The sequence below is a fragment of the Trichomonas vaginalis genome, chromosome V, assembly GCF_026262505.1.
Source record: "Trichomonas vaginalis G3 chromosome V, whole genome shotgun sequence".
Classification (NCBI taxonomy): domain Eukaryota; phylum Parabasalia; order Trichomonadida; family Trichomonadidae; genus Trichomonas; species Trichomonas vaginalis.
In genome coordinates, this window is record NC_067207.1 from 8,235,617 (window position 1) to 8,247,734 (window position 12,118).

A 12,118-nucleotide genomic window follows, 5' to 3' on the forward strand; every position below is an offset into this window, starting at 1 on the left:
ATGAGATGGGGTCATAAAGCTAATCCGGATAGGTGGTTCATAAACTTACAACCACAATTCCAAGAAGTTGTAGACGCAATGGAAGTGAATGGTGAACCAGATATAGCTGGTATTTTCAGCGCGGCTTTAATGCCATTGAAAGATATGAAAGATGCAGATATTTTGAACCAGTATGAAATGAACATGGCTGATGGAAATATAACACCTGACGTTCTAAAACATTTATCTCAAAGAACTACACAGAACCATAGAGATGGTATATTTGGTGAAGAGTTTAGAAAGACAGTTAGGGAGAGAGAAGGAAGAGAACCTATTGTACATGACCTTGCAAACGAAAGTTTACAAAATGTCATAAAAACTTACTTTGCAGACAATGAACCGAGAAGGGATGAATATTTAAGAAAACTCAAATGGACAGTACCAAATGAAATGTTAGTATTGAAAAACATGTTCCTTGACAAAATAAAACCAACTACAGAAATAAATGACGAAAGACTGAAACATTGGGTAAAAGCTTTCCCATTCACAAAAGATATTATTGGTAACATGGAAAGAAAACCAGAATGGCTACAAAAACATATATTTGGAAACGAGCTTATTCCATATGGACAAGCTCTGTTTGAAGAGCTTGAACCGGAAACTCAGGAAAGAGTCATGCAAACAATACGCGAAGACTCAAATACAAACTATGACAAAATCTTTCTAGGATATAGGTTACCTGAGATGGGCGACCAGAGCCCAAAGGCAAAAAGGACATGGGAAATTTACAACATACTAGGTGAACATGAGGCAAAGATGCAACAACTTGAAGCAGAGGGCAAGTTACCAAAAGCGACACCAAAGAAGAAGAGAAGAGTAGAACAAAGTGAAAGTAGTGAAGAAGTAACTTCATCTAGTGAAAGTAGTGGCAATGAAGGAAAAAGAAGAGTTAAAAACTCAGTCAGGAAGAAAGTAAAGCTTGGTCCGAGTGGGTTCTATTATGACATATAAATCCAACTATTCTATATTTTTACCCATATGAAATGTACGCCGCTCAGAATATAACGCCAACAGTTTTGGATGCCATGAATGGAAATGTTTCCGAATGGTATAACGAATGCGACAATGCCATTAGAAGGTCAGAAATAGTTCCTGGAACTTACGAATATACAACTGCTGTTTCTTATGGAAACGTAGGTGAGTTTGGAGAAGGTTCTTCAACAACAGTAGATATTGCTTGCGACAGGTTTCATATTATTTCTATTGACAACTCTTTCTTATACGTGGAACAAGACATTGAAATAAAACCTTCTGCCAAGTTGTCTGAAAAGAAAGGTTGCAATGGAATTTTCTATGTCGGATACCAATATGCTCCAGAAGTTTTCATGGGATATAAGATATATTCTAACTCTGACTTAGTTCAAACAGTAACATGGGCAAACTATGAATGGTTCGCTTTAAGAAACTCAGTACAACCACAAGCTAGAGAACAAACAGACCAGTATGCAACTATTGAGAAAATAAGAAGACTTGACCCTAACGTTCCAGGAGTTTATGTTAACCTTTCTGGTTCAGATGGAACTGCTGCCACTAAAGTAAAACTGAAACTTAGAGTTCCTTTGTCATCTTTCCTCATCTTCAGGTTTTTAAGATACTTGCCAAACTGGGCAGGAAAAATTTCTATCGAACTTACTCCAAGCAAAAATAACTTAGTCATTGCACCAACACAAGACCCATTCACTCTTACAGACGTAAAGGGAACAAATAAAACGTCATTCGCCGAATTTTGCAAAGACAAAGTTGACTTAGACTTTGGTTTCTCAAACCTCAACACTGAAGTAAACTATTATTTCAATGCTGCTGGAGATGCTTGGGACCCAGTTAAGTTCACATGCGAAAAATTTGAATGCAAGAGAATAGAAAGCAGACTTGCAGTCTATATGTTGGACCCAGATATTTCAAATGCTTTAGCTGCCAAATATATTGCAGTTCCACTTATGTTCCCTATACACCAAATATCTGTCAAAGACTTTGCAGGTGAAGTTGGAAACCAAAGTGCTGACCCAGGTGCAAGAACAGATATTGCCTTAACAACTGCAATGAAACATGCAGATACTATGTTTGTTCTTTTCAGACGAACTATAAATGACTATTCTTGTTTCTACAACCCTGGTATTAAATATCATATAAACATAGATGGCAAATATTATCCAAGAGAAGAATATTCTACAGTTGAGGATATGAGGTCATACAACTTGACATTAGATGCTATGAACTTTAACAACAACTTCACAACAACCATTAACCCTGAAATGCAAAGTTCTATTATGCCATATGTGAAAGTATGGACCCATACAGGAGGTCAAAAAACTCAATATACAAATGGAGACCGTTCAAACTTTTGGCTTGGCATTCCATTTGCTGACTCAGAAGACTTTATGGGTGGTATTTCAACTGTTGGTACAGTTCAAATACAATATACTGGTGACAGAGACGGTCCAGATGAATTGAAAGCAAAGAAGTTTACAAAACCAATAGCACTTTTCACGGAAGATGCTCTTTTGAAAATTCGTTCGATGAAACCTGCTGGGGCTCCTCAGATTGGCATAACGACAGCTTCCATCGAGCAGATTTTGGCAGCAGGTCAGTAAGTTGTTCTTGAACTGACTTCTCTCCGTCAAATATTGACAGTACGCCAGTTTTGACATAATATTGTATTATAAACTTTCCTTTAGAAATATCTGTAAGTTTTGAAGTTATATTTTTGTCTGCTTCAAGAACTTTCACCATTTCAGTTATACCAACTTTCTTTGCTTTATGAAAATATTTAGGTTCAGCAAAGACTGCTATTCTATAACATTTTCCATTGTTTGTGTAAAGAACTATTCTGTCAATGTATTTGTATTGTTTGTGTGTGTAAACTTTGTTTTGCTTCAATTCGAAGAGATATCTGAATACGTCCATCTTTTTATTCTAAGTAAAATGTCATTTCCGAAAAATAGAAGTGTAAGTGTTTCAAAAGGTTTAATGGCGGTGGCAGATGTGAAGTTAAATTCACCAACTCAAACAAACAGTCAAAGTGTTGTTGTCAATGTCAAAGACAGAGATGTTGAAGTGGGGAAACCATACGAAGACGAAGATGGTATAACAATAGTTCCTGTAAAAGAACAACCAACATATCCTGAAGTTAGCAGAGACTTAAGTTCTGTTGCAGATATTCGAAACGACTACCAACAACTGAAAGACAAACTTAAAACTCAGGAGAAGATTTGTCAAGCTTTAAGTATAATGTTAAACTTGGTCGAACACAACCCTGTAAAAGTGAACTCATATGTCATTGCACCTCATGAAGTTTTGAAAGAACTATTGAAACTTTTGACAGAGGCAGACGATATAAACATCAAAGAAATAGAACCCGACATTAGTTGCTGTGGTGTTTCATATAATGTCATTGACAAGATATACGTTATGAAAGGAGGTGAAACGTTGAACTTAAAATATAGTTTCCCAGACGTTATAAAAATATTTGACGACCACAACATTTCATTAAAATTTATTTGCTAAGTAAATGGCAGAAGACATAATGGTTTATACTATTACGACTAAAAACCCTGAGTCATATAATTCTATAACAACAAACTTACAAAGTCCTCAAGGACGATATTGTAAACTAACCTTAAACACAATGACGACTAAAGCCTGTTTTGCTCTTTTGACACCAGAAGACTTTATTGTTGTGAATGGTAAAAAATACTCCTTTGAAGATACTTACTCAGATATACCACCAACAGGTTTTGTTGACTTATTTAATACTTTAAGGACGGGTGTAACATGTGCTGCAACTAGAGCAGGTTTCATTATGTTTGAATGTCCGACTGAGTTTACTATAAACGATATGAGTTATAATACAAAACTTATATCTGGTTTTTACTACCAACAGTTTCCTATAACAGGAAAAGGTGTCATACAAGGAATGTCTGTTCCATTGACTTTAAGCACACCAATCTTATATATTGTTTCAAACTTAGGTTCAAAGTGTTATTCGAATGTCGACAGAAACTATTATGACCAAAAGATACTTATGCGTATAAACAATACTTTCTCTGCTGGTTTGCCTATTGTTCATTCGAATGCAGAGTTTTCAGCTTTAGTAAACTCAAACACTTTAGCAAACATAAACTTAACCTTAGTTGACGCAAACTTTGTTCCTGTAAAACTTTTATGTCCTATGTATTTGTCAATGACGGCAGAAAGTTTCGAATTGGAAGATGCAACTGGTGAAAGTATTGTATTACAAGAACAACTTCAACAACAAATAGCTCAAGAACAACAAATGCAACAAATGGAACAAATGGAACAACAAGCTCAAGAATAAAAAAATATTTTTTTTTATTTTATAAAAAAATGTACAGAATAGATGTTTCAGATTTTTATGACTTCCAAGCATTCAGAAATATGTGTCCATTTCGAGACTATAACAAAGCAGTCGAGAATTTGAAACGTTTAGTCATTTATGTTGACTCTGCCCCAGAATGTTATGTCATGAAAGAATGGGATGTTGTCTTTAACAAACCAAGAGCAACAATAGTGTCTGAACAAGAATGTAGACAGAAACTTAAGAAAATAAAAGTTGTACAAGTTGGAAGGAAGATGTTAGATGCTTGGGATATCTTATTGTCAAAGTTAGAAGATTTTTCAGTTCGAGGTATAAAGTTCTATACACCATCTCCAAACTTCTATTCTATCTTCACTGGATATAAATACGAACAAGTAGAATGGACTTTCAAAGTTAACGCTCCAGAGGATCATAATAAGACAAAGTTACTTGTTGTTGTTGAGTTCGCCGCCAATCATACATCCGAGTTAGGTACCGGCAATGTTACATATTCTGACACACTCTCCACACCAGTTATCGATAGAGTTCTTTACAACGATGGCAACGAAGTAATTTCAGGCAATTTATACTCAGCCAAAATCATACTCAAAAGTAACTTAACAATTACAAAGACATATTATCTCTTTGCAACAGAAAGCAACGCTTCCAGCGCCTCTGTCACTAGCGTCAAAACATCACAAAATGTTAGCACTGCAACAGCCGTAGCAAGCACGAACAAGACAGAATGGACTTTCAAAGTTAACGCTCCAGAGGATCATAATAAGACAAAGTTACTTGTTGTTGTTGAGTTCGCCGCCAATCATACATCCGAGTTAGGTACCGGCAATGTTACATATTCTGACACACTCTCCACACCAGTTATCGATAGAGTTCTTTACAACGATGGCAACGAAGTAATTTCAGGCAATTTATACTCAGCCAAAATCATACTCAAAAGTAACTTAACAATTACAAAGACATATTATCTCTTTGCAACAGAAAGCAACACTTCCAGCGCCTCTGTCACTAGCGTCAAAACATCACAAAATGTTAGCACTGCAACAGCCGTAGCAAGCACGAACAAGACAGAATGGACTTTCAAAGTTAACGCTCCAGAGGATCATAATAAGACAAAGTTACTTGTTGTTGTTGAGTTCGCCGCCAATCATACATCCGAGTTAGGTACCGGCAATGTTACATATTCTGACACACTCTCCACACCAGTTATCGATAGAGTTCTTTACAACGATGGCAACGAAGTAATTTCAGGCAATTTATACTCAGCCAAAATCATACTCAAAAGTAACTTAACAATTACAAAGACATATTATCTCTTTGCAACAGAAAGCAACTTCCAGCGCCTCTGTCACTAGCGTCAAAACATCACAAAATGTTAGCACTGCAACAGCCGTAGCAAGCACGAACAAGACAGAATGGACTTTCAAAGTTAACGCTCCAGAGGATCATAATAAGACAAAGTTACTTGTTGTTGTTGAGTTCGCCGCCAATCATACATCCGAGTTAGGTACCGGCAATGTTACATATTCTGACACACTCTCCACACCAGTTATCGATAGAGTTCTTTACAACGATGGCAACGAAGTAATTTCAGGCAATTTATACTCAGCCAAAATCATACTCAAAAGTAACTTAACAATTACAAAGACATATTATCTCTTTGCAACAGAAAGCAACGCTTCCAGCGCCTCTGTCACTAGCGTCAAAACATCACAAAATGTTAGCACTGCAACAGCCGTAGCAAGCACGAACAAGACAGAATGGACTTTCAAAGTTAACGCTCCAGAGGATCATAATAAGACAAAGTTACTTGTTGTTGTTGAGTTCGCCGCCAATCATACATCCGAGTTAGGTACCGGCAATGTTACATATTCTCTTGGAACGTCTCCATATTTATCTGCGCCAACTGTTGTTGCTGAAAATCATACAGGACCATTCAAGGCCGGTGAATATATTCCAGTTAAAGTTACATTACAACACTTTGAGGCAAAGACAGGAAACTTCCAATATAGATTCTATGCAGATCAGAAATGGATAGATCTCCCAGACGACAATGTAACTGAAGTAGAAACCCCATCTGCAATTAAGAAATTACATGCCGACGAAGGCAAAACATATCTACTCAACATTCCAGCTCCAAAGTATGAAGATATCAAAGAAGATGGGAAAGTTAAACTTCAAATTAGGTTAGCTGGATCCAAAGATCAAGCTCAATCCAATATCATTGAAACAGAGGTTTCACTTCAGAAACAACAATACGTTGCACCAAGCCCTGATGATTCCAAGCCAACTCCAACACCTGAAAATAGTGGACTTACTGGTGGACAGAAGGCTGGTATTGTTATTGGCGTTCTTCTTGCTGTTATCCTTATTATTCTCATCATCTACTTCGTTTTCTGCAGGAAACCATCTAAAGATAAATCATCATCTGATATCCAAGATGATTCCGGCTCCGGTGTTAATGTGTAATTTAATTTAATTAAGGATGTCAATTTGGAAGAAAAGTGAGAAAATTCCTAAAATGCTAAAAATGAATTTTCCAAACGTACTTTTTTATCTCATTTTTTTGATTTTGAAAAAAATTTGGAGAGAAGAACTCTTCGTTTTTGAATTTTGTCACGATGGTTTTAAAGTATAGGGTGTCCAAAGGTGTGTTTAGCACAAACCTGAATACTGCGAATAGAAATAAACAAGTTACATATATATAAAGTTTATTTAAATATAATCACCATTGGATTCAATCACGCGTTCGCAGCGATCGATCCAGGCTTGAAAGACACGCTTTAAATCATCATGAGAAAATTGCTCAAATTGCTCTCTTACAAAATTTTCAAGATCATCTGGACTCGCGAATTCGCGTCCTTCAGCTCTCTTTTTTAGCGTGCCGAATAAATAAAAGTCAGAGGGTGCAATATCAGGTGAATAAATTGGGTTTGGAACAACTTTGACATTGTTTTCCACCAAGTAATTCATTACCTTATGACTTTTGTGAACTCTTGAATTATCAAAATGAATTGCAAACTTTTGTTTTTGTTGTTTGGATTTCTCAAACTCATCAGAATTGATAATTTGAGTAAGAACATTGTCAATTAGATACTGAGCATTCATCGTATTAGGTTTTTGAAGAATATCAATTGCGATGATGTCATTTACGCCCCAAAAAACCGACAACATCATCATTGGTGTGTCAATTTTTTTCTTCGGGAATGTTTGCGGATTTTTCTCGTAAACGAAAAAGGGGATTTGACGGAGTCAAATCCCCGCTCGCAAAAAGTGGACTTTACATGTCAAATTTTATATGCATGTAATGTCCACTTTTATGAGTTTTAGGAAGGAATTGGAAGCCATGAGTTACTGACATTTCATCAGTATCTCATAGCCTCCAATTCCTTCTTAAAATGGGAGAAACTTTGTCCGAATAGTTTAACATTCGGACAAAGTTTCTCCCATTTTAAGAAGGAATTGGAGGGTAAGAGATATACCATATGAATGTATATCTCTTACCCTCCAATTCCTTCTAGAAAGTGTCCAAACTTTGGGTTAATTGCAAACTATTAACCCAAAGTTTGGACACTTTCAAGTGGAGATGGAAGGCTTTGGGGTATATATTAATACAATATACCTCAAAGCCTTCCATCTCCACTACAAATGGGAGAAACTTTGTCCGAATAGTTTAACATTCGACAAAGTTTCTCCCATCTTTCAATGTAATTGCTACCTGTGAGGTACTGACTTGAAGTCAGTGCTTCACAGGTAGCAATATCCAAAAATTTAAAAACATTTTATCAGTTCGTTAAAGAACTAGAGCCTCCTAGGTACTGAACCAGAATCAGTGCCTAGGGGACTCTAGTGATCTATATAAATCTGAGAAACTTTGAGGAAATTGTTCGACATTTCCTCAAAGTTTCTCAGCAATTTAGCGAGGAATGTTCGTTATCGTGTAGATATTTATAATATATACATGATAACAAACATTCTCCGCTAAAAGATGTAAAATCTTATAAGAAATGATTGCAAAAGAATAACAAATTGCAACAAATTTTATATGAAACTGAACCTTATGAGGTAGTGATTCAAGATCACCGCCTCATAAGATTCAGTTTCAATCTCAAGTATCTCAAAAGTAAGGCTCTATTTTTTGCCATGTAAAGTGTCACTTTACTGTCAAACCGTTTTTATCGTTTTCGTTTACAACATTTTCATCCTTCGGGATCCATATGATTTTGGCTTCTGTTGCATATTGAAACCAAGACTCGTCCCCTGTTACTAAAAAGCGAAACTTCTTGGATTGATACGCACCCAATATAGAGAGGAGCTCTTTCGAAGATTGGACTCTAGATTTTTTTTGAACTGAATTAAGGTTGTGCGGAACCCAACGTGTATACGCTAGTTTGTAGTTCAAATAATTGTGCAGATAATAACTGACTGTTGTACGTGGTATCTTTGTCATCTCCTCTATCCTTCTAAGTGATGCTCTTGGGTCTTCATCTAGCGCTTGAAGAATTGCTTTGATTTTTCTTTGATCCGGCGATTTTTTGTCAATTTTTATGATGGGCGCCTTTTTGTTCATGAAGTGATACATCCTAACATGATACGTTACAGTGGAATAGCTAGGAGCATCCATACCGAAGCATTTTACCAATGTCTCGTAGATTTTTTTACAGTCTTTGCATTTTTTGCAAGAGCGAGGATGTTTTCTTTATGATTCATTAAAAAAATGAAAAAAATCCCGCCAAAATTTCCCGCGAAACCGCCTCTTGTCTCAAAATTCATTTTATATCCCGGCATGGCGCCAAAATACAACATACTCATCATATACATATATTCATATTTTTTATTATATATTTATAATCAGCATATATCTCCTTTAATAGTCTCATATAGAGCGCTGTGCTAAACGCACCTTTGGACACCCTATATATTATACACATGTATTGATATTACTATTTTTGTATATTTTAAGAGAAAATTATATTCTCCTAAAGTGAAAACAATTTTCCAAATTGCAGCTCCTTCAAAGATTTCTGAAGACTCAACGGTTAAAATTACAGTTTCTATCACAGATCCAGCTGGTCAAACTGCTACCTCTTTATATTAATATAATATTTATTTTGATATATTTTTTAGTTTAACTTTTTTTCTTTGATAAATATTTTATTTTATATTTTAAACCCTTTATTTTTTAATTAAATCATGTCTTGTAAATCAAATTACAACATGGCAAACTTTTGATTCGATATATATAGTTTACGTAACAAGTGATAGCTCCATTAGAAAGCTGAGTTTTGAAAATTACAATACATAGCATATCATTTCCAGACTTTCCCACTTTATTTTTTTTTTATTTTTTTTTAAAATGTTTCGTAATTTCAGGATGCTTTTCCCCTTTAACTTTGTTAAATGCGTAATTTTTTTCTATCTGACAACTGGCTTGAAAGATCATTGAAAATGCGATATAAACAATTTCATTTTTTTTCGACTTTTTTTTATAAATAAAGAAAATAAATATACAAATAAAATTATTTCTTAATTATTTTGTCATATTTGACAATTATATCCTGTCTCAAAGTATCCAAATCCGCAAACTGTGTTGCGTATCTCGAAGTGTCTTCGTCGTACGGCTTAATTACATCAGCCCTATCCAAGAACATCATCAAATGAAACGCGAGAGCTTTGTATTTTATCTGCATCAAAATTGCCAAAGCAGGATGGAAATCTCTTATTGATATGAACAGCAACAAAGCGTTCATTGCATTTCCAGTATCCAAGAAGTGGTGGGCGGCTCTTCTCAACAAACTCTTCGACTCATTCGAAAACTCTTCCAATTTGCAGACTTCGACAGAATCTTCCCATCTTCCGTTGTCCTGAAGATATCTTGCGGCAGAAAGATTAGCGCCAGCTAAATGCATCAATATACAGCCTTCTATAAATCTGTGCTGTGCAAAAAGTGGAACAGCGGTTGTTATCAAAAATTCTGTCACGTTTTGTGGCAAAATTTTATCTTCGTAACCGAGAAGCAACGCCGAACAAATGCTTGCCACTATTGTGAACTCGCTTTTGTTGGAGAGACTCTTGAAAACTTCGACAGCTCCTCTTCTATCACCCATTCTGAACTTGAACAACAAGTTGAAAATGGCAGAAATCGGAGTATCTGCAGGAGAAAACAGAGAAGATTGAATCCTCAACGCGGAAACAACTTCTTCTTTCCCTCCAAACATGGAATGCCGTGCTTGCAACCTCGGACCTCCCAAACTACGTGAAACACACTTCCAAATAATGGAATCAGTTGGAAATCCATGGTCATTAGCTATCTCAGCTATTTGAAGTGCTTCTGACCATGTTCCTGTAGTAGGATTCGTTAATAATTGCTCACCCATAAGCTCTAACCGTTGCTGGGCGGTTTTTAGCGGTTTTAAGAGGGCAGGTGAAGTGATTCTTTTTACAGATCTCCAGTCTCTTGCAATAACGAATTTCACGGCTTCGTCATTGAGCGGGGAGACGAGGACGAGTCCATTTCCTGTTACAGCGAATGAGGAAACAGAAAAAGGACAACTTTCCACTTTTTCAAGTGAAAAACCAAATTTTCCGTCTCTCGCGTGTACGTACAATCCGCTGGATGATCTCTCGAACTCTATCCTGTCTATGTCGATGAAAGGAGAGTATGTTTGCTTCGATGTACCGAAAGCAAAGTCGTAAAACATAATTACGCCGTCTGTGTCAGCAGTTATGATGCAATCGCCTTTCCAAGCAAGACAAGTTGTCCTGGAGTTCTCCCGTGAGTTACGCAGCCTCAGAACAGGCATCTGTGCTATGCCGTTCTTGTATGTGTAGACTTGGATTTCTCCGGTAGATAATAATACGGCGAAATTGGGAGTATCGCCTTGGAAACATGTTGCTGGTATTCTGGATACTTGGACTGCAACAGCGGTGATGGATGTTTGAAGAGTCATCGGCTTTTGTTTGACATCATAAAAAATACCAAGGTCGTATTTGCCGTGGACGAAAACGCCGAGCTCCTCTGAACATATTAGGTCTGTGGCAGGGCCAAGGCGAGTGTGGATTGGAATAACTTGGCGCTTGGGAAGATTTATTGATCCACACTCGGTTTTTGAGTACCACAGAAGGACATCTTTGGTAAGGAACTTGATCTTTTCAATGGATGTGCTGGATGCAAGGTAGTTCTGTGTGTATTTCCCTTCTGAAACGTCTGCGAAAATTATCTTTCCGGTTGGAGTGCCGAAAGCAAGGATTCCGTCGTAGAAATCGTAACAGGTTGGTATCTGTGGTATAATTTGAGACTGCGCGATGACGTAAGGTATATCATCTTTTATGGCAAACATAACTAAGCCATTTGATGGAGAGAACGCGATGTATCGCTCGGGAAGTGCACGGTTACATGCAGCGGATAGTGGTAAATACTTCGATTTTAAGTCAAACAGCTCTCTTTTCAATTTTATTGTTCCTGATTTTGTAAAAATGTAGTCTTCGTTACAGATATAGATACTGAGTGACGAGTCTTGACCATAAACTGTAATTTCGTTGTCATTTGTTAAAGAAGGAAGCAGTTTATGGAAAGATGATTGGGATGATTCATCGATTACAAGATTTCGGCCAGATTTGGTCGCTATGTTAAACGTAAGTATTTTTCCTTCAAGCATAATTAATAAAATATTACTAATATGGGGATGATGTTGAATTTCTACGATTTTTTCTGATTTATCTAAAGTATGGGATTGAGATTGGAGA

The 12,118-nt window shown here is 36.5% G+C and overlaps 4 protein-coding genes and 2 pseudogenes across 6 annotated transcripts in view, besides 5 other annotated features; 4 read left to right on the forward strand and 2 right to left on the reverse strand.

Annotated features, from left to right (window-relative positions):
- TVAGG3_0299170 (protein of unknown function, DUF4106 family) lies at positions 1 to 990 on the forward strand (the record flags this gene model as incomplete). The annotated part of the gene is made up of 1 exon (XM_051229464.1): positions 1 to 990. One exon carries the CDS (start codon positions 1 to 3, stop codon positions 988 to 990), a length of 990 nt encoding a protein of 329 aa, XP_051099194.1.
- Positions 1 to 4,759: part of a mobile genetic element that runs on past the window's edge.
- TVAGG3_0299180 (protein of unknown function, DUF4106 family) lies at positions 1,023 to 2,630 on the forward strand (the record flags this gene model as incomplete). The annotated part of the gene is made up of 1 exon (XM_051229465.1): positions 1,023 to 2,630. One exon carries the CDS (start codon positions 1,023 to 1,025, stop codon positions 2,628 to 2,630), a length of 1,608 nt encoding a protein of 535 aa, XP_051099195.1.
- Positions 4,760 to 5,933: 1,174 nt separating the features above from the next.
- On the forward strand, positions 5,934 to 6,841 carry TVAGG3_0299190 (annotated as a pseudogene). Its single transcript has one exon — positions 5,935 to 6,841. A coding segment is annotated over exon 1 (907 nt).
- A 166-nt stretch (positions 6,842 to 7,007) lies between these two features.
- Positions 7,008 to 7,035: a terminal%2Cinverted (terminal inverted repeat of Mariner transposon ID:TVAGG3_0299200).
- Positions 7,008 to 9,289: a mobile genetic element.
- TVAGG3_0299210 lies at positions 7,088 to 9,193 on the reverse strand (annotated as a pseudogene). The gene has a single exon. A coding segment is annotated over exon 1 (2,106 nt).
- Positions 7,589 to 7,732: a mobile genetic element.
- Positions 9,262 to 9,289: a terminal%2Cinverted (terminal inverted repeat of Mariner transposon ID:TVAGG3_0299200).
- Positions 9,290 to 9,891: 602 nt separating this feature from the next.
- Positions 9,892 to 12,030, reverse strand: TVAGG3_0299230 (WD repeat-containing protein 11 family; the record flags this gene model as incomplete). Its single annotated transcript, XM_001310238.2, has 1 exon — positions 9,892 to 12,030. The coding sequence occupies one exon, from the start codon at positions 12,028 to 12,030 to the stop codon at positions 9,892 to 9,894; it is 2,139 nt and encodes a 712-aa protein (XP_001310239.2).
- Positions 12,031 to 12,099: 69 nt separating this feature from the next.
- The window catches only part of TVAGG3_0299240 (WD repeat-containing protein 11 family), a gene marked incomplete at both ends in the record, with an annotated part of 1,827 nt that continues 1,808 nt past the window's right edge, over positions 12,100 to 12,118 (forward strand). The window contains one exon of the mRNA XM_051229466.1: positions 12,100 to 12,118. This exon is cut by the window's right edge and continues 1,808 nt beyond it. Coding sequence (XP_051099196.1) covers positions 12,100 to 12,118 — 19 coding nt within the window.